The sequence below is a fragment of the Papio anubis genome, chromosome 13 (genome assembly GCF_008728515.1).
Source record: "Papio anubis isolate 15944 chromosome 13, Panubis1.0, whole genome shotgun sequence".
NCBI classification, from domain to species: Eukaryota; Metazoa; Chordata; class Mammalia; order Primates; family Cercopithecidae; genus Papio; species Papio anubis.
The window spans coordinates 82,813,097-82,841,093 of record NC_044988.1 but is presented as its reverse complement, the minus strand read 5'-3'; the positions used below and the strand labels follow the sequence as shown (position 1 = coordinate 82,841,093).

Genomic DNA, 27,997 nt, shown 5'->3' with positions numbered 1-27,997 from the left:
TTGAGAAGCAGTTGTGTTTAATCACCAAAATTATACTGACCCTAATGCAAGAGAAATAATCTAAATTTAAAAGGGCTGGGGATTTTTCTCCTACATTTATTTTAGAGGCAAGTAGAGGTGAACAAAGAAAACTGAATCCCTAAGCTCAGATCTCAGGCCCTGGTAAAGGCTCCAGAGAGCAGAAGCCCCTCTCCTCTTGCCCTTACGTGAAACGTTGCTGCCCTCAGGATACCAACCATCCCACTTTGGAACACGGCTGCCCCAGGGGATGCCTTCAGTCTATTCCTCCAGAGGCTTCTCTGCCTCAGAGTACTGGTTCTCCTCATCCTCATCATCAGTCTCCTGAAGAATCCTCAGTAGTTTGAGCTCAGAGTTCCAGCCTGTTCTAACCATGATTTCTGAAAAGTTAAAGGAGATCTTCTTTTGCCTGGCAGCCTGGGCTTCTAGCACAGCTTCCACCGGAGCACTAATGTCCTTGTTAGTGGGTTCTGTTTCATACAATTCAGGACCTAAAAGAAGATGTAGTCATTAATTGCACCTGTAAACTCCTCTCAAATAACTACGACAAATGGAGGACAGAAAAGGAAAAACTGGGATGTTTTTTAGGACTTGTCTGAGATAGGGGAACTGTGCCTTCAGGGAGGTAAACTATCCTGGACAACACAGGTTCAACTCTCCCTATCCTCAGTCACTTACTAAGGTTCCTCTACTCTAGTAACTTACTTTTTACATTGTGGTGGAAATCCACATGGTCACAGTAGTCCATCTTTGGTCTCTCTGTGGAATCCTGAAATTCATCGGGGTATAAGAAAATTTGAATCAAGACTTTAGGAAACTAAAAGGATTTTTCTAAAAGATGCTTTTCTTGAAGAAATTAACATCTAAGATGAGCCAGAGACCCACCTCTTGGGACTGAAGAGAAGCTTGTATCACACATTCTTTGCCCTCCATGCTATCCAAATGAACCTAGAACCACTCCTTCCCATTCCCTGCAGTCAACTAAGGGCAGATGGCCTCCAAATATGGCTTCCAACAATTCATCCCATTCCAGTATGCACATGCTGTTCCTCCCATCAAGAGATAGGGCCTATTTCTTCTCTTATTTACTCTGGGATGGACTTGTTTCTTCTTTGGCCAAGAAAATGTGGCAGAAGTAACAATGTTTTAGTTCCAGGCCCATCCCTTAAGAAACTGCTTTCATGAGACTACTATGCTATCAAAAAGCCCAAATAAACCACATGCAGAGGCCTCAGGAAGGAAAACCAGCAACTTGGCCAACAGCCTCAGCCCAGCTGCATTAAGTGACCTCAAGCAGGGAAAGAAGAACTATCCAGTCACCCACAGAATCATTAGAAATAACAAATCACTACAGTTAAGCTTTGAGGTTGTTACACAGTAATAGATAACTGAAACCGGGTCCTAGCAGAGGCCTGGTACATTGTCACCTGTTTCGAGGTGGTTCCTTTTTCCATCTGCTGCTGCTGCTTCATGTCACTGTTCTGACCTGGCAGAGTTCTGTAACCTAGTAACCAAAAAGTCAATTCAATCTTCCTCTTATTGGCATATCATATCCTCTTTTGGGGCTTCTAGGTGACCCCTAGTCTACAAGTGACTCCACATCCAGGAAAAGACAAGACCTTGATGGCAGGTAAAAGGTAGTTAGACCTTCTGAGTTTTATTTGAGATTCTGCTCACCTGGGACTGTAACTTAATCTATTACAGAATTAGAGATTACGGTCAAGTGTGTGTTAAAAGACCCAGGATTCCTCCAAGAAACCCTAATCTACCTTTTCACAGAATGTGACTTATCTTACCAGAATGTGACTCATCTTCTTGCGCCATCCCTCATGCACCCACAAACAAAGCAAAAACAAAAACCTCTAGTTTTATGTTTCTTTTGCATCAGCTGCTTCCCCAACTAGTCCGTAAGAAGATTCATTCATTCTTTTCTCAATCTCCCTTTCCCTAAACAAACATCTTCCAAGCTGCCACCTGAGGCATTATGCTAAAATATAGCATTTCCATCGACTCCCTACTAGCACTGGTTCTCACCTTAGCTGTACACTGGGAGAACTGAAGAGCTTCAAAAAACAAACAAACAAACAAACAAACAAAAAACACTGAGGCCTAGTTTCTACCACCAGAAATTCTGATTTAACAGCTGGGATACAGCCTGAGTATTAGAGTTTTAAAAGCTTCTTGGACGGGCGCAGTGGCTCATGCCTGTAATCCCAAAACTTTTGGAGGCTGAAGTGGGCAGATCACCTGAGGTTGGGGGTTCGAGACCAGCATGACCAATATGGAGAAACTCCATCTCTACTAAAAATACAAAAACTTAGACAGGCGTGGTGGCGCATGTCTATAATCCCAGCTACCCAGGAGGCTGAGGCAGGAGAATCGCTTGAAATCAGACCCAGAAGGCGGAGGTTGTGGTGAGCCGAGATCACACATAGCACTCCAGCCTTGGCAACAAGAGCGAAACTCCGTCATAAATAAATACATACATACATAAAAGCTTCATAATCGGTCTTAGTGTACAGTCAAGGCGGAGCACCACTGGCCTGGATGATAAAGGTCAAATGACTCAGCAGTCCACACAAGCCCCTGCCTACCTCTTTGGCGTGGTAGACCACTCTCCCTTAAATACCCAACCCCACAACCACACTCAACTGCTCAGTGTTTCCTGAGCAGCTATGATCCTCCTAGATGCCTTTGCACAGGCTATTCCCTCTCAAGAGTTATTTTCCATATCAGGAAAACTCCCACACATATTCAAGATCCAATGCAAAAATCATCTCTTCCATAAAGCCTTTCTCAACTTAGTGAGGACTGACCACTGCTCTAAGAACATGACTCACAGGGGCACCCCAGTCACCCAAGCAAAACTGCTCCTATTGGAGGCATTGGGAAGGGGTACAAAAGGCACCAGAATGGAATTCAGAGTGGTCACCCTAGATGGAGTGCTAACCTTGGATACATCACCTCCTGCCCGGGGCCAAGCCCTGATTCTGTCCACCTCCCATGAGAAGGGCAGGAACCTTCTAACCTTCAGGTTAGAGCAGATCATTGGCATCAGACAACTAAGTGAGATAGGAAGAAAAGCAAGAGGGCAGCATCCTTCTACAGGAAACCTCATCTCAGCTCCCCCAGTGCCCCAGGATTGGAAAGCTCTTTCTGATGATTAAACAGTTGTTTTCATATTAAAGTCAGCAATGTCTAGTCTGAGAAGGGCACAACCATTCTCCAAGGTTTGGGGGGATTCTTTTTCCCTCCTCCCATTCTCCACTCAAGTTGAAAAATTTCAGAGGGATAGGGGTAAGTATATGCCTGAGCTCAGACATGATAAGGACTCCAAAAAGGGGAGATGTTCTTTCTCGTGTCCAGCCTGAGCACTGGAGCAAAAGAACTGCCTGACGAGAATTGTCTCCCTGACTCCTGGATGGAGCTAGACAATGTGTGTGACTTTACCATGAGGCTCCGGAGACTCTCTACCTTGTGGCAGGAAAGTTAGGGGGCCCTGGAGCTCTGCTTCCTTAGAACTCTTTTGGGGTTCTAGTGAGGAGCCCCAGCTCTCCCTGCCTCATTGGACAATGGGCCCTCAGGGTTTTCTCTTCAATAACCTGGGCTTGCTGCTCTCCTGATCCTCAAAGTGCTCTGCCTTTTCTAAGGTAGAACCTGAGGAAAAGATGACTGTGATTCATGTTCATGGTCATCTTTCAAGCCCCCATGTGAAGCAGACATCTGGCCCAGCTTGTTTGTTTAGTAAATTTCTGAAGGAAGGATGGTGCATGAGAGACCAGACAGACTGAAGCATTCCAAGAAATTCTGAGTGCCTGACAAAGGCAGGTCTCAAAATGACAAGAGCATGTTTAGCTTTTCCAGCCCTCAGATACCTACCCCTCAGGGATCCTATCACCCCCAACCAAGCATATATTCCCCTTACCATAGAGAGGGTCATGAACAGTGGTAACTGGATGTTTATGTGAAGTGCTCTGGCTCCCTGGATCACTCTTGGCTTTCTTTTTAGCCTCCTGAAACCCACATCAGGAGGAACAAATTAGGATTTTTGGAAGTAAAGAAAACCTTTTTCAAAAGAAATCAAAAAGAAGGAATTTAACATCTACAACCAGACAAGAACTTTATATCTATAACCAGATAGAAAACAAGGAGACTCCCACCCTTCACACATCCCTTCCCATTCCAGACTGTAGCTACCTATCCCAGTCCCAGCAAGCCCCTCACTGCCACTCTACCTGTTTCTTAATAGGTGTTTTCACTTTCCTCTGTTGCTGCTGCTGCTGCCACTGCTGCTGTTTCCTGTAACCTGGGGACCAGAGAGCCAGCTTGATCCTCTTCTAACAGCCCCCTCTCTCCCACTGGAATGCCTGCTGTGCCTTCCTTCACAATGGTGACTCTCCCTGGTAAGGACCAAGCCAGAGGGGCTGCTTCCTGAAACCATTGTTTCCTGAGTTCTACATGTGACCCTGTATGACTGTGGCCACAAATACAACTGAACTGGACCATGTTAAAGTATGAGAAATGTGGGCTAACAGAAAATGGTGCCTAGCGATCCAGCAGCAACAGCAAATCTACCTTCTGTCTTCAGGTTATGTAATTTCTTCAAACGTTCAGGATATCGCAGTGCGGGTCTCTGGAGAAAGAAAAAAGAAAAAGAAAAGCTCTACTGCAGGTCTTTCCTTTTCTCCAAATGTATCCCCCAAATGCGTTTATTCATCCAGTCAACAAGCACATTTTAAGAATCCAGTGTTTTGCAGCATTGTACCAGGGGCTACGGAGGAAGGGAAAAGGTGTGGGGAACAAAGTGCAGAAGAAACAGAGAACATGGCCAGGCACGGTGGCTCATGCCTGTAATCCCAGCACTTTGGGAGGCTGAGGCGGGCAGATCACCTGAGCTCAGGAGTTCGAAACCAGCCTAGGCAACATCGTGAGACCCTGTCTCTACAAAAACTTAAAACTTAGCCAGCCATGGTGGCGCACGCCTGTAGTCCCAGCTACTCTGGAGGCTGAGGTGGGAGGACGGCTTCATCCCAGAATGTCAAGGCTGCAGCGAGCCATGATCAACCACTGCACTCCACCCTGGGTGACAGAGTGAGACCCAGTCTCTCAAAAAAGAAAAGAAAAAAAAGAAAGAAATAGAGAACATTGCTCTCTCAACACTTCCCCCTTGACTGACTTTTACCTACATAGAGCCCAGCCTTCTGTGGGGCTTGGGTTCAGAGTGGAAAGGAAGAAGAGAGATAAGGAATAGAATGTCAACTCTTCCAGATTTGAGGAGAGATGGGTTTGAATTTTCACATAGGCTTCTTCCCTGCTGCTTCCTTGCTCTTACTTCCAGGGTGAGGCGGTGTATAGATAGAAACATCTTAGAAGAAATCGCACTGTCAGGTCGGTTCCTTTCCAAGGGAAGATTCTTTTTCATCATGGCCAATTTTATCTTCATCTCCAGGCAGGGCATGGTTTGCTTTCTATCTGGCAAAAGTCTGAAGGGGACAGAGGACAGCCAGACAGTCAGCAACAGCTCTTCCTGGAAAGCATGACTGAGGAGAAAGAGATGTAAAGGGCTCCAAGAAATCTCCACTTTGGGTCTGAAAAGGCCTGTACCAACAAGTGCTCATTCGGTAACATCTTTCTGATGCAACTACGATCATCATGGCTGCATATACCCAGTGCTGATTCTATGTCAGACTCATGTGCTTTATAACACCAAATCCTTACAACACCTGAGAACAGATATTATTTCCACTTTGCAAATGAGGAAAATGAAGTTTTAAGAGGCTAAATACATTACCAAAATTCACATAGCCAGTTAAGTTTCAATGTAAAATTCAAAGGTCATCTCACTGCAGACCACACATTCTGCCTACCACTTACTCATAATTCACCTATAAAAAGAAGAGAGTGACGGTGCCTACCTCCTAGTGGAAATTTAAATGAAAGTACATGTGATGTGCCTAGCATAGGGCTGGGCAAACGGTAAGTGTGATAAATAGTGGTGGTTATGATGGTCATCCCTGCCTGTTGGTAAGTCTAAGAGTTCAGTAAACAAGTTGGGGTGATCGTTTTCTCCCAGCCCTACTCAGAAAAAGCACACCATTTAGAACCATCTCAGCTTCAGTGAAAAGCAGGTGCTCTGGCTCTCCCACAGACCTACATGATACTTACTCCTTCAGTAGATCCTGAGGTAATGCTTCGGATTGAGCCCAGAGAGGTAGGAAATCTGAACTGAATTGTTTAGACAATTGCACTGGGGTTGGGGGAGGCACAGTCATCCCTGGAGTTCCTACTCGTGTTTCTGCGGACTGATTTCCAGAGAGACCCAGAAATGACTTGCTTTTCTGGAAGAGAAACAATGGAAAGAATTCTCCAAAGCGCTCTTTTTGAGCCTAGTCCTTTCCATCAACATTCTTGCCTCTCAATACTACCCTGGCATGTACTCCAGCCATGCTTGCCTCCTCTAAATGATGAAGGCCACCTCATGTTTCCCTCTCAAGCTCCCAACTCTATTGTTGTATACTGATCACACAGGGATTCGTTGTTTTGTTTCATTTTCCCGAAAGGTCATTCATTTCTTCACTCAACAAACTGAACAAAAATTTATTGTCTAATTGTGTGTCAGGCACAGGGCTGGGGATGGGGATTCACCAATGAACAAAATGAACCAAGACACTACTCTCATGGACATAGAAGTCTTACAGTGACTTATCCAAGGTCACATTTACTCACAAATGGTACAATTAGAATTAGAAGCCCAGGTCTTATAACTCCTGGTCCTTTGAAATTCTATCTCATCACATTGGAGATTAGTTTTTAATTGACCAAAAACTCCCCTGAATACACAACAGTTCCTCCTATTATCTCAAGGTGCTCTTCATCTCCCTACAGGGAGGAGACAGAGAAAAGGAGTCTCTGAATAGAGAATGGTTTGGTTAATTATTCCTAAAGAAGGGTTTTCTTTAGCAGATTTGGATCATTTCAGGAAAGAATGGGGGTAAGGTGGAGGAGACCTGAAAGGAAAACAAAACTCTACATAGCAATATTATAAAGATTTGCACAAAAACATCAAACTCACCATTGTCAAGTTCTTTCTTTTCTTCTTCCCATGCTGGCTGGAGAAAAACAAAACAAAGCAAAACAAAACATGCTTCTCAGCTGGACTTGAAATAAGAATAAGCACAACTTATTCCCAGATATCTTAAACAGAAGCTCCAAGGATATTCCTATCTTTGATCAGTACTTGAAGATAGCTGGTCGGGAGCCCAGCAGTACCTGCTGCCCAAGCACCTTCTGCTAAAAAGACCCCCCATCTTCCTATCTAAATTAGGTTTCCCATTAATCTCTCAGGCAATCCAGTTATCTGCTTTCATAGCATGAATCCAAATTAGAAATGATATACGTAGGTGTGGTTATGTCTGTAATGGCTGACTCGCCCTGACAAGGCTCCAACAGGACAGGGACCAAATCTATTTGGTTCACCAAATCCTCGCTGCTTGACACAGAGAGGTTTCGTAAGAAGTATTTTTTGCTCTGTCCTCTTCCTCCTTGCCTGGGACATGGATATGATAGTGGAAGCTCTAGTAGCCAACTTATACCTTAAAAGCACCCATGAAACTCCTTAGAAGGTGCAATTCATGGGCTAAGGAGAAGGCCCAAAAAGCTAGAAGGAGCCCCGGTTTCTGATTATCTCATGAAGCTCACATGCCCTAGCCTGCCTACTTCTGAGCTTCTTTCACATGAAAGGAAATAAACCCTTAGGGTTGTGTTTCATTTGTTTATACCATATATACACACAAATGCATACATATATAGAGAGAAGCACTCATAGCATTATTTTTTAAAAAGAAAAACAAAATGAAATAAAAAGAAATTCTTAAGTTTCATCATCTCTAAATGTCACTTAAGAACCTGAAAGCCTCAAGGATCAGGAAAGAAGAACCAAACACTTTCCTGATGGTTGTCAATATTAGCAAGCCTTTGGGCCTTCACCAAATGATCTTTGTCATACTCTGTTTTGTACACAAGTCCTACATGCTATTGCTTTTGTACACTGTACTAGGCCCTGGGGTTGAGATCAGAGATTCACATGCTTCACTGAGAACTTTTTCACTTGTTGCAAGTGGTTAACCAGAAAAACTAAGAGAGAGCATTTATTTCTTAGTCAAGCCTTACAAGTAAGTTGAGCCTTATCTTGTATGCTATTTACTGCCATGTGAAATTTGATATGGAGAAATCCCACAGCATGAATCTCAAAATGCATTACGTTAAAATTCCAGTGTAGCAAAAAGCAGATGCAAAAGACCACAACCTTCTCTGCTTGGCCTCCTGCTACTTGCAATGAGTTGGCGAAAAGGAAGATCACAAAAAGGAGGCCTGCAGAAGACATCAGAGATTTATAGAGTCAAAGGCCTCTGAGTTCCAGATATGATACTCACCTCCCATGTATCTCTGTTTCTTCTGGGATCCACAATACAACCATATTTCTAACATCTTCAGGGCAGGGAAGTTGCGTCTCATTCAAATTCAACACTGGAAGCTAAGAGAAAGATATAAAGCCCATGTATGGCTTGAGGTGCTAAACTCCTGTATCAGATTAAGGATATGCTAAGCAAAGAGTTTGGTGGCACAGAAGATGATTTTAAGTTTCCCATCTCCAAGACATCTTCATAATATTCTTCCCCCCCCCAAAAAAAAAAAACCGGCCTCCTCCATCAGATATCAGTATAGGTATCTGCAAGAGTTAGTATTAATAAGCAAATAATCTCCCCTGCTTCCCTGTGCCATTAGGGTAGCATTTAGCAACTCCCAATCCGATCCCATATGAGGGTGCCCTGGGGCTTGCCTACAGGAACACTACTTATCCTGCCTACTCCATGCCAAAGACTTAGATCCTGCAGACATTACAATCTGTAGCTTGGGAGCAGAAAGAGAACTGATAGAAACAGACGCAAGGTGTTTTACAATCTGACTACAATTATAGGCATCTATATAAAAGTCAAAGGCTAACTCTTCTCACATTTAGCTATTTAGGATCCTAGAACACTAGTGCTCAAGGAAACCTTGTAAATCACCTAGTTCATATTCCTGGTAAGATACACATACGAAAAAACTATTCAAAATAAGGTTGTCCCTGTGAAGACGAACTGATGGACTTGGAAGTAATAGGAGAGATTCCTTTTCATTATAAATCTTTTAATGCTTTTTGAAGTTAAAAATCATGTTCATACATTATCTCTCCAAATAATTAATTTAAAATAATTTAATCTAGGCCAGGCATGACAACTCATGTACTTTGGTAGACCGAAGTAGGAGGATTGCTTGAGGCTGGGAGTTTGAGACCAGCCCGGGAAACATAGTGAGACCCTGTTCCTACAAAAAGTTTTTAATTAGCCAAGTGTGGTGCTGTGTGCCTATAGTCCAGTTACTCAGGGGTCTGAGGCAGGAGGATGGCTTGAACCCAGGAATTTGAGGCTACAGAGAGCCATGGTCATACCACTGCACTCCAGCCTGGGTGACAGAGCAAGACTCTGTCTCTTAAAATAATAATAATCATTATTATTGTTGTTGTTATTATTTAATCTAATCCTCTTGTTCTAAAGAAGTCAAAGAGGTAAAGTGATTAGTCAATTTGTCCATTCAAAACCATCTACCATCGCAGTTCCTTATACTCTCCATTACACATAATATTGAAAAGTGAAGCATCTCATGAAAAAAATAAAAGGCATCCAGTAGGACTGCAAAGAATAGTAAATCTCTCTTTACCATAGTTAAGTAGGAGGGATTTTTCTTTCTAAAGTTCTAATTTAGCTCTACCCCTAACTAGCTGTATGCTTTAGCAAATCACTTCCCAACTGAGTTTCCTCATCTGTAAGATATATAAGATAGACTGTGGTCTATCAAACCATTGTAGTGTTCTTCAAACTGCAATTGCAACTATTCATAGGTCATAAAATCAAGTTTTTTGAATCACAGACCATATTGTTTAAAAACGAAATAGAATAAAACAGAATAGGACAGAAAATATTAGAGTATATCACTCATAGTTAAGGATTGTTCCATGATTTTTTTTTTTTTTGTAAAATCTATTTCTTACTGTAGATCATAAGCTGAACAGTTTGTAAGTTATCAGATTAGATGACCTTAAGGCCTATTTGGGTCTGACATTCCAGCATTCCAGTTTCCCTGATTATGAGATGACAGTATTTACTGAGTAGCTGAACATGTTCTATGCAGGAAAGAGACAGAAAATTCTCACCTACACCTAACCTATACAAATCAATCCCACTGACTTCTAGGATTTCTGAAAACAATATGGCATGTAGATAGCACAGAGTCTAGCATATAGCAAGGACCCAATATTAGATGGTTACTATCAACATTACTATTCAGATTATAGTCCTCCTGAGGAATAATTTCAAATAAAGGCAGAATAGCTTATTTCCACTAGTAAAGAAAAATTGTTGAGCAAGTACCTTTTAAAATCTGTGACTTACTTTGGGAAGTCTATTAGTACAGTTGATCAAACTTTTGTCAGGTAAACCCTTCGGAGGCCTAAAAAATGAGTTCCACACATAAAACAGAAATACAAAACACTTATTGGAATGATAAAGTTAGTGCTAAGAGGAAACCCTTCTACTTATCTACAGAAAACCTTGGGCTTTATGCTTACCAAACGAGTGTAGGGTCTCACCATATCCTTAAGTTTTGTTTGTTTTTCCTGGAACAGCTCCTAAACAGACATTGCACACTGCAAACACTTCACAACTATTTGTTCCATCAAACAGAATTCACAGCCTACTCTTCTCTCCAGCTAGAGACAGTCATATCACCATCAATAAAAGTTTAAGTACTTTGAGATAGATGCTCAAAATATAAAATAACATAAAACATAAAATAAATAATAAACAAATAAAAACAAATAAAATTTAAAAATTTATTATAAAATAAACAAAATGCATTATATACATACAATAGAATATCATTCAGCTTTTAAAAGTCATGAAATTCTGATACAGTAGTCCTTTATTCATGGTTTCACTTACCCGCAGTCAACTATGGTCTGAAAATAGAGGAGCACCTGTAAGTAAGGTATTTTGAGAGAGAGAGAGAGACCACAAGAGACCATATTCACACCATGAGTTTTTATCACAGTATATTATAAGTGTTCTATCTTATTGTTGTTAATCTCTCAGTGTGCCTAACTTATAAATTAAACTTTACTATAAGCATGTATGTATATGTAAAAACATAGTAAATATAGGGTTTGGTACTATTCACAGTTTCAGGCATCCACTGGGAGTCTGAGAATACATTTCCTGCAAATAAGGGGGGACTACAGTATATACTACAACACTGGAAACATTATACTAAGTGAAATAAGCCAGACACAAAAGGACAAATGTTGTGTGATTCCACTTATATGAGGTACTTAGAACAGGAAAGTTCATAAAGACAGAAAACAGAATAGAGATTACCAGAGGGTGGGAAGAGGAGGGAATGGGGAGTTGCCGTCAATGGATACAGTTTTTGTTTGACAAGATGAAAACATTTCGGAAATGGATAATGGTGATGGATGTACAACATTGTGAATGTACTTAATGCCAATGAATTGTACACTTAAAAATGGCTAAAATGGTCAATTCTTGTTATGCATATATTTACCACAGTAAAAAACTCATATCCTTATATTTTCAAATCACTTGCTATTTTTCCTATTTGTTAAAAGTCATGTTACATACATGGATGAATGAATAATGTCAAGGGGTAAATGAAAACGACCTTTAGGAATGATAGTAAGACGAGTTTAAAAACAATAAAAAGATAAAGACCTAACACTCAGCTTGCTTTATGAAGTTCTACATGACACAGACACCTGCTTCCTATTTCTACCGCAGCTCCCCAGCCTCATCTCTGACCACTCTTCCATTCCTGCTCTATGTTCTAGGCACAATGAACTATTTTCCTGATACAGATAGAATTTCCTCTTGCCTCCAAGCCTTTGGATATGCCATTCCTATGGTTTAGAAATCTCTTCCTGCCAACCTCCCACCTACAACCCCCATTTCACTAGACTGCTCAGACTTCTGGTCTAGGCACAGATGCCACTTACACAGAAGACAGTGCCCTGGTTTGGGAACCCTTTCTGGTGTTCCCACACACCAGGGGGCAGTCCTCTCATGACACTCATCATACGACCTGCTTATTTCTTTGCCTCCCCAACTAGGCTGAAAGTCCCTTGAGGGTAAAGACTGTATGCTGTTACTGTTGTATCCCCAGCATTCGCCGCAGTGGCCCCCAGTAACATACAGTTGTGAATTGAATGACTAAACAAATGTCATGGCCCCTGCTTTCAAAGGGCCTAAAATCCAGCTGGACTTAGGAGATAAACATATAAATATCAATAAGCATGTCAGGGACTCTAAGTACTAGGGGTAGTTTGGAAGAGAGAATATCAGAGGCTAATGGGAAATGAGAAAACTCAACCTTGACAGAAGAAAAGGACCATATTCTCTCAGTCAACAAATACTTATTATGTTTCCACTATATGCCATGCATTATTGAAGACATAGGAGACAGAGCAGCCAACAAAAGAAATATACGGTCCCTGCTCTTGTAGGGACTGACATTCTCATGAGAGGCGGCAAACAAATCAATAAAAATCATTTCAGATCAGAAGAACTGAAGAAAAAGGATGCTTGGTTAAATGATGATGAGGGTGTAAGAAAATTTTCAATAGACTGGTCGAGGAAGACTTCTGTGAAAAAGCAACATTTAAGCTTAAACTCAAGGACCGAAAGGAATTAGCTGGAAGGATCTAGGGCAGTATTTCTCAACGAGGGGGCAATATTGCCCCCAGGGGACATCTGGTAATGTCTGGAGGCATTTCTGGTTGTCATAACTGGAGGCAGGGTACTACTAGTATTCAGTGGGTAGAAGCCAGGGAAGTAGCTAAAATCAGATAATGCACAAGACAGCCCCAAGGGACAAAGAATTATCTGGTCCAAAATGTCAATAGTGTTTTTTTAAAAAAAAAAAAAAAAAAAAAAAAAAAAAGAGGAAAAGTGTTCTACTCAGGGGAAACAGTAGGGGCATAAACCCTGGGGTGGAAGGTGTGGCATAGATGAGGAATTGAAAGAGCAGTGTGGCCTGAGCCTATTCAACAAGGAAGGGAGAAGTGCGAGATGAGGTCCAGTAGGAAGGCCAGATAAGGCCAGGCCAGGGACTTAATGAAGCGACAGGAGGGAAGAAGGCCTTTACAGTTAAGGAAACTGCATAACAGAAAAGCACAATCAGAAAACCAGTCTCGCACAGAGGAAAAATTGGTGTTCAAGAAGAGAGGACTCTGATTAGAGAAGCCAGACAGTAAAGAGAGAGGCCACCAGTCCAGAGTTGGGAGGTTTGAGTCTGTTCTCTAGTAAACAAAGTGCTGATAAAGGGGCTTTTCGAGCAAGGAAATGAACAAAGCAGTATTTTTGGAAGATTAATCTGTTGGCCATATGTAAAATAGCTTCGAGGAGAAAAGGCAGAGAAGCCAGTTCAGAAGCCACTGCAAACACCCACCATGTCATGAGGGACTGGTCTCCGACACAGAGTGTGAAGCAGAAAGCCAGACACACTGAAGGAAGAAGATGTGGAAACAGGGAACTGACTAGAGGAGGCAGCTCTCTCACAGCTCTGCGCTATACACGGAGGGCATGGCAGGGGTGGAGTGTGTCCCTGCGTGTGAATGTGAAGCACATCATAGGTCCTGACTGAGAAACACCGCTGTTTAACCAAAATTCAAGTCCTAGAGAACATGAAAGTAGTCATGCCTCTTCCTATACCATCGTTAGCCAAAGAGAAATCATCAGGGGCTACTTAAATGGAACAGGAGAAAAGAAATTACTATAAGAGCCATCACTGGTGCTTTGATTCCAGGTAACAAAGTCTTTGAATTTTTTAAGTCTAAGCTTTCCACAGATGCCTGTCCCTTAGTTTCGTGTATCAGCAAGCACTCATTGGGTACATAGACATTGTAGGAGACTCAAGAAAAGAAAAAAAAAAAAGCCACAGCTCTTTCCTTTAGGAGCTTACAAATAGTTTCACACCTAAAAATAAAATATTATTATAGAAAGACAGTGGCCGGGCATGATGGTTACAAATAGTTTCATACCTAAAAACAAAATATCCATACCGGGCATGGAGCTTACAAATAGTTTCATACCTAAAAATAAAATATCATTATAGAAAGACAGGGGCCGGGCATGGTGGCTCACGCCTGTAATCCCAACACTCTGGGATTACAGAATAACCCCAACACTCTGGGATTACAGAGCAACCCCTTTATGTTATTCATTCATCCATGCATGTAACATGTCTTTTAAAAAATAAGGAAAATAGCAAGTGATATGAAAATATAAGGATATGAGTTTTTTACTGTGGTAAATATACACATAACACAAATTGACCATTTTAACCATTTTTAAGTGTACAATTTATTTGAGCTCACAAGTTCAAGACCAGCCTGGGCAACATGGCGAAACCCTGTCTATACAAAAAAATCCAAAAATTAGCTCGGTGTGGTGGTGCGTGCCTGTGGTCCCAGCTACTTGGGAGGCTGAGGCTGGAGAATCACTCGAACCCAGGAGGTGGAGGTTGCAGTGAGCAAGTTCGTGCCACTGTACTCCAGCCTAGGTGACAAAGTAAGACCCTGTTCCCCACCAAAAAAAAAAAGACAGGGTTGGACATGGTGGCTCACACGTACTCCTAGCATTTTGGGAGGCTGAGGCGGGTGGATCACTTGAGGTCAGGAGTTTGAGACCAGCGTGGACAACATGGTGAAACTCCGTCTCTACTAAAAATATAAAAATCAGCCAGGCATGGTAGTGTATGCCTGTAATTCCAGATACTCGGGAGGCTGAGGTATGAGAATTGCTTGAACGTGGGAGGCAGAGGTCGTGCCATTGCACTCCAGCCTGGATGACACAGTGAGACTCTTGTCTCAAAAAAAAAAAAAGAAAGAAAAAAGAAAGATGGCATATATGGACAGTTTTCTGATCTACAGATGCTGATAAGACTGGCTGAATTGTGTCCTCCCAAAAATCGTCTGTTAAAGTCCCAATTAGTACTTCAGAATTTGACTGTATTTGGAGATACGGTTTTTTAAAAAGTTACTAAGGGCCAGGCGCAGTGGCTCATGCCTGTAATTCCAGCACTGTGGGAGGCCAAGACGGATGGGTTGCCTGAGGACAGGAGTTCGAGACCAGCCTGGCCAACATGGTAAAACCCTGTCTCTACTAAAAATACAAAAAAATCAGCTGGGCGTGGTGGTGTGCGCCTGTAATCCCAGCTACTTGGGAGGCTGAGGCAGGGGAATTGCTTGAAGCAGGGAGGCGGAGGTTGCAGTGAGCTGAGATCAGGCCACTGTACACCAGCCTGGGTGACAGAGCAAGACTCCATCTCAAAAAAAAAAAAAAAGAAGTTATTAAAGTAAAAATGAAGTCACATGGGGGGGCCCCAACCCAGTAAGACTGGTGTCCTTGTAAGAAGAAATTAAGACACAGACGCGTAGAGGGAAGACCATGTTAACACATAGGGAGAGGGGCTCGGTATGGTGTGTCATGCCTGTAATCCCAACAATTTGGGAGGCCAAGGCAGGAGGATCACTTGAGGCCAGGAGTTCAAGACCAGCCCAGGCAACAAAGCAAGACCTCATCTCTAATAAAAGCAAAAAACAAAAAAATTAACCAGGCACGATGATGCACACTTGCAGTCATAGCTACTTGGGAGGCTGAGGTAGGAGGATCGCTTGAGCCCGGAAAGTTGAGGCTGCAGTGAGCTATGATCACACCATTTTACTCTAGTCCAGCCTGTGTGACAGGGTAAGACCCTGGCTCAAAAAAAGTAAATAAATAAAAAGGACACAGGGAATAAAAAATTACCATCTACAAACCAAGAGTGGTCTCAAAAGCAAACAATCTTGGCAACACCTTGATAATGGACTTCTAGCCTCAAGAATTATAAGAAAATAATTTTGTTGTTTAAGCCTCCCAGTCTATGGTACTTTGTTATGACAGCCCTTCCGAACCAATATACCTCCCAAATTAACCAATTCCTACAGCACAAGCAGGAAGTGTTTCTTTCTGTCTCCCACTGCCTATTCACCACTTCTTTAACCAAATTGGTATTTTCTTTTTAATCTGGCTTTCTCAAAGTATACTACATGGATAAGGAAAATCATAAGCCAGAATTTTGAGACAATAGGCTGTTAAAGGAAGATTCCATCATAATTTACCTGCCATTAAATTTGGAGTAAAACTTTGAACTCCGAGACAATAAAGAACGGGCCTTAGTAACGGTACATTCTGGTAGATGACGAGGTGCAAAGCAGGAATCCGAGATGTTTACCACGGTGAGCACTGGGAGTTTATCTGAGAAGACAGACCAGAAGAAAACATGTTAACATGCTGCCTGGAGAAAGGAAGTCACATACATAAATACATTAAGGACCTCGTGAGGGAGAGGACAGAAGCTGGCTAATTCACCTTCAGCATCCAGGGGAGTTTTGCAGGTTGAGCCAAGGATTCGAGGATGGCCCCTTTCAATGCGGCGGACAGTTGCCCAGCATTGTGGGTGCTGACAAACAGCAAAGCCACAGGTGGTTTCATCCCACTGGCTCTCATCTGGCAAGTCCATACCTAGAAATGGTTTAGGCCAAAGGCCAACCCTGCAGCATTCCAGTCCTCTGGAAAATCAACAACCACATAATTAGGGAGTATTATACATTAGCCATACGGTCCAGATCTTAATTTGAACTCAAAGTATAACACATTTCTGTTGAACCTATACAGGTAAATGATGGCCACAAAATAGTTAAAGATTGGATAACAAACAAGTATGAAAATATCTCAGAATGAGGTAGAATGGCAAGAGTTTGAGAGCAGAATGACTTCAGGTCTCCTAATTGGCTATTTAATAGCTGAGTGACCTGGGACTTAACCAGTCGGAGCCTGTTGACTTCACTGTAAAATGAGGATAAGTTTATTTCACAGGGTCATTACAAAAATTAGTTAATGAATATTAAAAGCCTGGCATATTGTTCCAAATAAATATTTCCATCCTTTCCTTTTCCCCTTTGTTAGTCATCAGGGAGAAGATGTCACCATCTCCAAAAAGCATTATCAAATTATGACCAAAGTAGTCACAGAAGTGTCTCAGAAGGCCCAAACTCCTGGAAGACATGTTTCGTTTTTCAATGTGCTTCAGTTCCCACGCAGGCAGATAAAATACCCACCAGCAATGAATGTGTTTGCTCAAATAGCAAATCACTAGACACTCCTAGTTGCATCAGAGGCCATTAGCTTTTCATTTACTGGCCATATGGCCTTGGACAAGTGACTTCACACCTCTCTCTCAAGTAGGGGGAAGGGTCCTGACTTGGTGTCTCAGGTCTGTAATCACAGCACTTTGGTAGGCCAAGATGAGTTACCCCCTCTCTACAAAAAAATAATAAATAAATAAAATAAGCAGGAGGGGAATCCCTAAGTAGGACTGCACAAGCATTAAATGAGATAATGTACTTTTACGCATGGGAGGTGCTCAATAAATATTATCATCTTTTCCTTTCTAGAGGTGTTTTAGGCAATCAATAACCACTACCACATCCCTAAGAACTTTTTAAGGACAGCGTCCATTTCTTTCTTTTATTCAACACATTTATTGATTACTAAATATGTGAGGGGACCTGCTTTGGACATGAACAGTAATAAACAAACTCCCTGTTCTAAACAGTTTATAATTTAGATCAAAGATAAACTACCAGCCTAGGATTGCACCTGGCCTATGACTTGTTTTGTTTGGCTGGCACTTTAAACCAATTTTAAAATTGAAATAGCCCACAATGTCCAGATTTCTGATTCCTTTTAGGGACCAAAATACTTGACAACACTGGGCCCAATTCCAGCTGAACTGCAACTGACTAGCGCTGAGCAGCCCTGTTTTCAGCCAGGTCTGTTCTATCCAAGCGGAGTACCCCCACCAGACCTTATGGTCTCTAATTGAAGCACTTTCAGTTGCCACTTATCATAGCATTTGCTGTTTTGTTTTAAAATATTTCTCTGTAAACAGGCTTCTATCGAAAGCAGGAAAACTAAATGGCGACTTGAGACTTCCGTTTTGAAGGGAAAAAAGCAGCATTAATTCTCAGTGGGAGGCCGGGCGCGGGGGCTCACGCCTGTAATCTCAGCACTTTGCGAGGCCGAGGGCAAATCACTTGAGCCCCGGAGTTCGAGACCAGCCTGGGCAACATGGCGAAACCCTGTCTCTACGAAAAATACAAAAAAATTAGCTGGGTGTGATGGAATGCACCTGTAGCTCCAGCTATTTAGGGGAGCTGAGGTGGGAGGATCACCTGAGCCCAGGAGGTCGAGGCTGCAGTGAGCCGAGACCGCCTCACTGCACTCCAGCCTGGGGGACAGAGATCCTGTCAAAAATAAATACATACATACATACATACAAATCAGTGGGAGTGAGAATTTCCACGAACATAATATAAAAATAACTTTAAAACAACTTAAAACGCCATTGCAAAACCTTGAGAATGATTTTAACTGGAAAAGAGGTATGATGAACAATTTAACTGAAAAATAAATACAATTTTAACACGGTTTGTTTTTGAAAGCGAATGTAATGTTGCATTCTTCTTACAATGAAAAGGCTGCTTCTCGCCCTTTCGTTACCTGCCCAGCCCGAATAGACTCCTGAGACCTAATCAGGCGCATCTCTATATGGCCAACATTATCCCCGGGCTACATAAATAGTTCACGTTAAAAACAAACAACAACTACAACAAAAATCTAAATAACACTCAGTTTTAGTACCATTATTACAAAGGTGTGAGGGGCGAAAATATTAAAAATGAACATCAACTTCGGTAGAGATGGAAAAAGATTGCCCGCTCCATTCCAGGAAAGAAAAAAAAAGTGCGAGAATCTGATCACGATGGGCTGAGGTCCTGTAAGAGCAAAGCGGATTCCAAACCGCTTAGGGTTGCTAAAAGAAGTGGTAAAACGCGGCCCCTTGCGGCGCGGTGAGGAGATTTACGGACCCGGCCGGCCACACCCTGCCTCCGGCCCTAAAGGGACCCGCCCAGCCGCGTCAGCCACTCCTCCGTCTCCCACACGCTGCGCCCGGCTGCACCGTCGCCAAGCAGCGGCGCAGAGCACCATGGAAAACGGACGGAAACTCCATTGAGCCATAATAAGCTGATGAGAAGGTTCCCGACGCAGCGATGGCGAGAGGCAAAGAAACGGACCTGGGGAGGGGCGTGCGGGGTGGGGTGGGGTTGGATGGAAGCCTCGGCGGGCCAAAACCACTGCGGCTTCAAAATCCGGATGCGCCGGTATTTGAGGCGGAGGCGGGGCTAGGGGGAAGAGGGAGGCTATGGCGCGCAGAGCACTGTAGGACACTGTGGGCCACGTGGGGCGGGACGGAAGCTCCGGAGGGTCAGACCGTAGCGACGCGGGAAGTCCGGACGCAGTAGCTGCCTGAAGCGGAGGCGAGAGGGAGGCTCAGCCCAGGCGGCGGCAATGGCGGAGAGGCCCGAGGACCTAAACCTGCCCAACGCCGTCATCACCAGGATCATCAAGGAGGCGGTGAGCAGCTCGGGGGGGCGGACGAACGGGCAGGAGGGAAGCAAGTGCTGGACCGGCAGCTTTGCTCACCTCCGGTCTCCTCGCAGCTCCCGGACGGTGTCAACATCTCCAAGGAGGCCCGGAGCGCCATCTCCCGCGCCGCCAGCGTCTTCGTGCTGTACGCCACATCCTGGTGAGCGGGGCAGAGGCATAAGGGAGGCGCGGGGATACCTGGCTGGGAGTTCCTGGCCGGGAGCCCACAAACCCCAACGATTATGTCCTCCCTCGGTCGGGACAGGTTCACAGTCCTCAGCCAGTTCCTACAAGTTCTGAAGCAAAGTAACGCAACAAAATAACTTTGCTTAAGCTTTTTTTGTGCAGAGAAGGGAAGGACTTATCCATGTCACACCAAAATCCATGCATGTAAGAGGCAGGTTTTCCCTTTCCACCTCTGGGTGCTCCTTTTCCCACTCACCCCTTACAAACAAGAGGGAGTCTGACAGCCTTTCTCTTCTCTCAGTGCCAACAATTTTGCTATGAAAGGAAAGCGCAAGACGCTGAATGCCAGTGATGTGCTCTCAGCCATGGAAGAGATGGAGTTCCAGCGGTTCGTTACCCCATTAAAGGAAGCTCTGGAAGGTAACGAGCCTTCTGTCTTCTAAAACCACGTAGATGGTCATCCTGTGTGACCTGTTCATCTGGCCCTGAGACTTTCTCAGCGCGGGTCCCTTTAAGTTCTCTAAGCCAGCACTTGATGTGACTCGACCCAGTTTGATGGACACTACCTCGGATCTGTTTTGTGATGCTAAGCAAGTTATTTTTCCTTTTCTGCCTCCGTTTCTTTTTTTTTTTTTTTTTGAGATGGAGTCTTGCTCTGTCACCCAAGCTGGAGTGCAGTGGTGGGATCTTGGCTCACCGCAGTCTCCTCCTCCTGGGTTCAAGCAGTTATCCTGCCTCCGGCTCCCAAGTAGCTGGGACTACAGGTGCATGCCACCACGTGCGGCTAATTTTTGTATTTTTGTAGAGATGGGGTTTCACCATATTGGCCAGGCTGGTCTTGAACTCCTGACCTCAGGTGATCCGCCCGCCTCAGCCTCCCAAAGTGCTGGGATTACAGGCGTGAGCCACCGCACCCACCTGCCTCTGTTTTTCCAGTTGTATAATGTAATTAGCTCCTGCAGTCTGTCTGGCTCACTTTCAGCTCTGTCTCCTAACCCCTTCTTTCCTCCTTACAGCATATAGGCGGGAGCAGAAAGGCAAGAAGGAGGCCTCAGAGCAAAAGAAGAAGGACAAAGACAAAAAAACAGACTCAGAAGAGCAAGACAAGAGCAGGGATGAGGACAATGACGAAGATGAAGAAAGGCTGGAAGAAGAAGAACAGAATGAAGAGGAAGAAGTAGACAATTGAATAGGGTGGGAGACTGTAGCAGCTTGGAAGGTACCACTTGAGATGAGACGTGCTACGTGTTTCTGTGAAGCTTTTCCATGCTGGGCAGAGTAGTCTCAGGCAAAAGTGCCTGAAAAGATCGGAATAAAAACTGACTAGAAATACCATCCAAACCAGCACTCACCACACTGAAAGCATCTGAGTAGCAGAATCCTGTTTTCCTTCATCAATCTGAAGATTATGACTTTTTGACAAGAGGGATTCTGAGCGGCTAAATTAGTCAGTTGATCGCTTTTGGTTACTTAAATGTATGGTTAGATGGTTTTTGATCTGCAGTCTTCCCTATTCCCCCAAATAAGTAATAATAACTTCCATGCTGCCTGCTGTGTTCCAGATCACAGAAGCAGCCAGGGCTCAGGAAAAATTGGGGCTTTGCTTATGGTCGCCTATGTTTGATTGCACAGTCTTTGACAGTAGCTTACTAAGACTGCTCAGAATGAGTAAGCTTTAGGAAAGTACTAAAATGCTGTGGGAGAATAACAAAATCTGTCTCTTCACTTGACAGGAGCATTAACTGGGTTTTGTTTTTCATAGACCCGCTTGGCTCAAAACCTTTCTATATTGCCTGCAGATGATTGACCTGCTGGTGTAGTGGTAATCTGATCACAGATACTCTTAAATCAGCAGTGTAGAATGGTATTAGTCAAGCAAGGGTGCCAGTGTCTGTCTTTTACAGAAACGGATGGCATAGTGTCAGGTGTACCTTACTCTCTGTCACTATACAGGTTTAGGATTTGTCATCACCTCCTGGAAGGTGTAAAACCCCAGGCTTTCTCTTCTTGAAGTCCATCTCCCAGACTTGTGACGATAGCTTTTCATTCTTCAATTCATGAGTTCCGAACTTTATTTCCTGTAGGCACAGCTTTCTCCCTCTGTGCCTCCTGCTTCCTTTCTCTCCTCTGCCTCTCCTCTGTCCCCCATCCCACTTTCTCCTCTCCCTCCTTTTCTCACTTCTGTCAGTCTGGAAGCTTTGATTACCTGCTTAATACTCCAAAGTGTGAGTTCCTCTGATCTCTTGTTTCCTTAGTTCTAATCTCATGTTTTGTTTTGTTTTTAAGAGATGGGGTCTCTCTGTGGCCCAGGCTGGAGTGCAGTGGCATGATCATAGCTCATTGCATCCTTGAAATCCTGGACTCAAGTGATCCTCCCACCTGAGCCTTCTGAGTATCTGGAGCTACAGATGCGTGCCACCAAGCCTGGCTAATTTTGTCTCGTGTCTTCTAAAAATTATTTTGTGAAGCCCCTCTGAACCTTAAGGGAAATCTGATGGTGCTCAGGAATCTAACTGTCCCTAAACCATCCTCTTTAACTGCTTCTAAAATATCTCTGTTGGCCTTTCTTAGTTTTTTTCTGTTTCCATTCAGTGCTCCAAGCACTTTTTGTTTCTCTCTAAGTTGAGCGCTTGGGGTTTGACAGGTAGTGACGTAGTTTGACACTGTTAACTTGTTAAATACAGTGAAAAGTTTGTGAGTGAAGAATGCTGAGAAGATTGTAATGCTTTGTACAAATAAAAGTCTTGTTAAAAAATGATGCCTCCTGTTTCATGCCGCTTGTTTGTAGTGTGTTTTTGGAGAGAACCCCTGATGATACTCTCCATAAAAGTTTTTGGCATGTGGACTTGGCCAAACCTTTGTAAACATGAGATCCTGCATCGCCTTGGATGACCAGCAGGTGCTGCTCATTCACAGGCAAGGGCTCTGAACTACTGCAAGAGTGTTTTTTTCTTTTTCTTTTTCTTTTTTTTTTTTTTTTTTGAGACAGAGTCTCAATCTGTCACCCAGGCTGGGGTGCAGTGGCATTATCTCGGCTCACTGTAACCTCCTGGGGTGCAGTGGCATTATCTCGGCTCACTGTAACCTCCTTCTCCCAGGTTCAAGCAATTCTGCCTCAGCCTCCCAGGTAGCTGGGATTACAGGCGCCCGCCACCACGCCCAGCTAATTTTTATATTTTTAGTGGAGACAGGGTTTTACCATGTTGGCTAGGCTGGTCTGGAACTCCTGACAGGTGATCCACCCACCTCAGCCTCCCAAAGTTCTGGGATTACAGGCATGAGCCACCACACCTGCTGAAAGTTTTTTTTTTTTTTTAATGGATCGTTGCTCTGTCTCCCAGGCTGGAGTGGCGTGATCTTGGCTCACTGCAAGCTGTGCCTCCAGGGTTCACGCCATTCTCCTGCCTCAGCCTCCCGAGTAGCTGGGACTACAGGCGCCCGCCACCATGCCTGGCTAATTTTGTTTCTGTATTTTTAGTAGAGATGGGGTTTCACTGTGTTAGCCAGGGTGGTCTCAATCTTCTGACCTCGTGATTCGCATGCCTGAAAGTGCTGGGAGTACAGGAGTGAGCCACCACACCCGGCCGGTGCAAGAACTTTTCACAAGTCTGTCTATGTTGCCCAGGCTGGTCTCCAACTCCTGGACTCAAGCAATCCTCCTGCCCCGGCCTCCCAAAATACTGGGATTACAGGCGTAAGCCACCACACCCAGCCCTAAGTATTAACTCTTAAACCCTATGAAGCAGCACTGCTGTTACCTCTATTATCTCTTAACCGCAGTGTTTTATTATCTATGTAAGCAGCTTTTTTATTTTATTTTATTTTATTTTATTTTATTTTGAGGCAGAGCCTCGCTCTGTCACCCAGGCTGGAGTGCAGCGGTGCGATCTTGCCTCACTGCAGCCTCTGCCTCCCAGGTTCAAGCAATTCTGCCTCCGCCACCCGAGTAGCTGGGATTACAGGTACCAGCCACCACATCCAGGTAATTTTTTGTATTTTTGGTAGAGACGGGGTTTCACCACATTGGCCAGGTTGGTCTTGGTCTCGAACTCCTGATCTCAGGTGATCTGCCTGCCTCAGCCTCCCAAAGTGCTGGGATTACAGGCGTTCCTTTTTTTTTTTTTTAAGAAGGACTTTTGCTCTGTCACCCAGGCTAGAGGACAGTGGTGCCATCTCAGCTCACTGCAACCTCTGCCTCCTGGGTTCAAGAGATTCTCCTGCCTCAGCCTCCCAAATAGCTGCAATTACAGGCCTGCGCCGCCACACCTGGCTGATTTTTGTATTTTCAGTAGAATAGGAGTTCACCATGTTGGCCGGGCTGGTCGTGAACTCCTGACCTCAAGTGATCTGCCCGGCTCGGAATCCTAAAGTGCTGGCATTATAGGTATGAGCCACCGTGCCCGGCCAAATCTACATAGCTTTTTCAAATCATAAATTTATAAATAACATTTCACAAAGATACAACCCCCAATACTCATTAGATCTAATAGCTTTTTCCTTCGCAGTAGAAACATCCTTTCTTAATTCCCATGAGCACTGCTCAACTCCTGTGGCTTCCTTTAAGCTCAGTCCCCTGCCTCATCTCCTCTTCCCCTAGCTTCCTCTGTGGATTACTTGGCATGGGGATCTTCCTGGAGCATTGCTGGGTTACAGACCCTCCTAGTTTCCTATTAAATATATACTTAAACCTATTATTCAAAGCCTGCATGAGAAGGGCTCGCCCTGCTACCAATTTTAACCGGCCACTCTAACAAGGCTGTGTGCTCTAGTCAACGATGAATCCCCAAAAGAACTCTTCCATATGGCTTTAGTTAATTCTGTCCCATTCGTCACCAAACTTGGACTACCTAAGAAAAACATGTTTCCTGAGAATAGGGACTATTACTTTAAAACTACAGAATTTCGCCGGGCACGGTGGCTCACACCCGTAATCCCAGCACTTTGGGAGGCTGAGGCAGGTGGATCAGAAGGTCAGGAGTTCAAGACCAGCCTGGCCAAAATGGAACCCCTTCTGTACTAAAATCACAAAAATTAGCCGGGCATGGTATCCTGTAGTCCCAGCTACTCGGGAGGCTGAGGCAGGAGAATCGTTTGAACCTGGGAAGTGGAGGTTGCAGTGAGCCAAGACTGCACCACTGCACTCCAGCCTGTGTGACAGAGCAAGGCTCTGTGTGAAAACAAAACAAAACAAAACAAAAACTACAGAATTTAACAACTGGGAAAAATCTTTGACATTACCCACCAGTTTTTCCCCCACCACACTTCTATCACTACTATAGTGGTTATCTGGACTTTTCAAGTTCCTTACTAGGCTAAGGTAATGTTACACTTTTAAACCATAGCCCTTCATGCCCAGAGATGCGGATTTGGTTTTGGGAGGTGGGGGGGGTGGTTCTCGTCCCTACCCATTCAAAGCTACTTTTATAGCCTAACCTCCTATTTTTACTGATAGGAAATTGAGGTTCTTCAGAGAGAAGTGACTTGCTCAAGACCTTACCATGAATTTATGAAAACTGGGATTCTGTTCCAAAGACCTTTGGCCTTGCTCTGTTTTTTGGGTTTTTTTGTTTTTTGTTTTTTGTTTTTTTTTTTTAAATAAGCTTTTTGTATTTCAACAGTTTCTCTACTTACGTCCTTTTTCGATTACAGGGGCCAACCCAGAATACCACATTGTATCTAGTGAACTCACTTTTTAAGACTGAGATGAAATTCAAAGAACATAGAATTAACCGTTTTTAAATGAGCAATTCGGTGGCATTTAGAACATTCACAATGTTGTGCAACTACTACCTCTATCTAGTTTGGAAACATTTTCCTCAGACCCTGGTAATCAGCAGTCTGCTTTCTTTCTTGTTCCTTTTTTATGCTTTTCACAGCATTTAGCACAATGCCATATACCTACCTAGGAGACACAATAGTTTAGTTTTAATTGTTTTTATTGAAATATAATATACAAACCAAAAGATACAAATAAGTGTGGAGCTGAATGAATTTTCACCATGTTAGACACAGGCATAGTAACTCGCATCTCCTGACCTCATGATCCACCCGCCTCGGCCTCCCAAAGTGACCTGGGATTACAGGCTTGAGCCACCTGCTGCCCGGCCCTTTTTTTTTTTTTTTTTTTTTTGAGACAGGCTTGCTCTGTCACCCAGGCTGAAGTGCAGTGATACGATCACAGCTCACTGCAGCCATGACCTCCCAGGCTCAACCAATCCTCCCACCTCAGCCTCCCAAGTAGCTGGGACTACAGGTGTCCACCACCACATCCAGCTAATTTTTGTACTTTTTGTAGAGATGGTTTCACCATGTTGCCAAGTCTGGTCTTGAACTCCTGGGCTCAAGCGATCCACCAGCCTTGGCCTCCCAAAGTTCTGGGATTACAGGCATGAGCCACCACACCCAGCCTAATCTCCCTTTCAATCCTCCCCATCTCTCCAGTGGAAATCACTATTCTGAGTCCTAACAGCACAGTTTAATTTTGCTTGATTGTGTAGTTAATATAAATGAAATCATATTATATACTCTTTTGTGTCTCACTTCTTTTACTCAACAATGTGTTTAAGATTTATTCATATTATTGCATTCACAATACTGAAAGATTAAGGTAAAATGTTTCAAAAGGTGGAGGCTGGGGGGAGAGTGGGAACAGGTCTTTCCGTCAAGAACAAGAAAAGACATAAGGGAAATAGGCTACACCAAACAGCAACATTTTAAAATTTCCCATTCTATTTGGGCTCTTAGATGGTCCTAATTATTTTTAGTTATCAATAACCTCAGGGACAGAACCGGTGTCAGGAAAGAAATGTTGGGCAGGGAATCTGGGAAAAAACAAATAATAATTGCCCCTATGGAGCGTGGTTATTAGCAGACATTGCAGAGAGAGCCCAATGTAACATGGGGCAAATTATTTAATCTAGCTGGCAATTGTTTTCCCAATCCGTAAAGTGAGAACAGTAACATCGTTGCTGTCAAGATTAGATAAATGAATGTAAAATGCATGGTACTGTCCCTGACTCTTTAATGCACAGCAAACATTATTTCCTTTCTACCCCCTTCCTTGTTGAATACAGATCAGAACTCTAGTAGCTGGAAACTAAGCAGTGTCATATTTCCCTAGCCTTAGGCCGCTATGCCCCTTAAATTTAAAATTATAAAGTATACAACAGGTTGGGGTACAGATTTTGAGAAATAAAAAAAAATTTTTTTTGAGACAGAGTCTCCCTCTGTCACCCAGGCTGGAATGCAGTGGCATGATCTCAGCCCATTACAACCTCCGCCTCCCGGGTTCAAGCGATTCTCCTGCCTCAGCCTCCCGAGTAGCTGGGATTACAGGAGCCTGCCACCACGCCCGGCTAATTTTTTGTATCTTTAATAGAGACGGGGTTTCACCATATTGGTCAGGCTGGTCTCGAACTCCTGACCTCAAGAGATCCGCCCGCCTTGGCCTCCCAGAGTGCTGGGATTACAGGAGTGAGCCACCGAATCGGGCTGAGAAATAAAATCTGAGAGTAAGTGTAATGTGACCCACTAGTGTCCTCTACATTTCGAAGTCAACTTTTCAATAATCCCTGAAGAACTACTTGAAAGGCATTCCTTCGCTAGGGCGATGATCCCCGATCGCTATTTTACCCATCCAATCCTACTAGTTTACCCAAGCCCCCATAAGCCTCATCAGATCCCTCCTGCCTCAGCACATACAGACCTTTGGTCGGATCTATCACTGTACCTATCGTAGGTCTGATGCCCCTATCAAGACTTGGAGTTTTCCTAATGCCCATGTCTTTCACATCACATCTCTCAACTCATAGCATTGCCGTACCCTGAGAAATAAATGACACTGGTACAAAATTTCTCTGAAACCTTAGAAGTCTGGCGCTGAACTCAACAACTTTAGCTTAGTCCGCAAAAATGGACTAGCTAATACTGTGTTAGGCATAATGGTGCTGTTTTAACGGCTTTGACATCCAATTATTCTTTCACCAAGCCATTAACCAGAGCCGAGTTTGCCCTAGGCTGGGAAAAGGACTGCTGTGAAGTGAACCCTGGGCTGTAACCGCCTCCGATTCCAGCTCACACCCAGGGACCCTCCCACGCGGTTCCTGCGCCCCCTCGTGGCCTCCCTCCTGCGGTTCGCTGCACAAGCGCAGGAC

The 27,997-nt window shown here is 43.8% G+C and overlaps 2 protein-coding genes across 5 annotated transcripts; one reads left to right on the top strand and one right to left on the bottom strand.

Moving 5' to 3' along the window:
- On the bottom strand, positions 1-27,932 carry C13H9orf43 (chromosome 13 C9orf43 homolog). Of its 4 annotated transcripts, none has more exons than XM_009188235.4 (14): positions 27,667-27,932; positions 16,539-16,738; positions 16,289-16,424; positions 10,509-10,566; positions 8,451-8,551; positions 7,091-7,127; positions 6,184-6,356; positions 5,351-5,501; positions 4,594-4,651; positions 4,254-4,324; positions 3,944-4,031; positions 1,446-1,522; positions 724-787; positions 1-509 (listed from the first exon to the last, which is right to left on the bottom strand). In XM_009188235.4, the coding sequence occupies exons 2-14, from the start codon at positions 16,687-16,689 to the stop codon at positions 280-282; spliced, it is 1,395 nt and encodes a 464-aa protein (XP_009186499.1). In that variant the 5' UTR covers positions 16,690-16,738; positions 27,667-27,932; the 3' UTR covers positions 1-279. The 4 variants fall into 4 exon arrangements, with proteins under 4 accessions (XP_009186499.1, XP_009186500.1, XP_009186498.1 ...); XM_009188236.4 differs by lacking the exon at positions 27,667-27,932 and adding an exon at positions 27,550-27,631; XM_009188234.2 differs by lacking the exon at positions 27,667-27,932 and adding an exon at positions 18,873-19,220.
- POLE3 (DNA polymerase epsilon 3, accessory subunit) lies at positions 19,200-22,602 on the top strand. Its single transcript, XM_031654413.1, has 4 exons — positions 19,200-19,646; positions 19,733-19,818; positions 20,146-20,264; positions 20,861-22,602. Exons 1-4 carry the CDS (start codon positions 19,581-19,583, stop codon positions 21,031-21,033), a joined length of 444 nt encoding a protein of 147 aa, XP_031510273.1. The 5' UTR covers positions 19,200-19,580; the 3' UTR covers positions 21,034-22,602.
- Positions 27,933-27,997: the final 65 nt, after the last annotated feature.

Bases quoted from the DNA above. Each gene is read 5' to 3' on its own strand.
- C13H9orf43 (XM_009188235.4), bottom strand. From the start codon at position 16,689: ATGGACTTGCCAGATGAGAGCCAGTGGGATGAAACCACCTGTGGCTTT. The intron at 6,357-7,090 runs GTGAGTTTGATG...TTTCTCTTCCAG, and splicing joins AAAGAAAGAACTTGACAATG to AAAAGCAAGTCATTTCTGGG. The intron at 4,032-4,253 runs GTAGAGTGGCAG...TGTGGGTTTCAG, and splicing joins AAACACCTATTAAGAAACAG to GAGGCTAAAAAGAAAGCCAA.
- POLE3 (XM_031654413.1), top strand. From the start codon at position 19,581: ATGGCGGAGAGGCCCGAGGACCTAAACCTGCCCAACGCCGTCATCACC. The intron at 19,647-19,732 runs GTGAGCAGCTCG...GTCTCCTCGCAG, and splicing joins CCAGGATCATCAAGGAGGCG to CTCCCGGACGGTGTCAACAT. The intron at 20,265-20,860 runs GTAACGAGCCTT...TCCTCCTTACAG, and splicing joins ATTAAAGGAAGCTCTGGAAG to CATATAGGCGGGAGCAGAAA.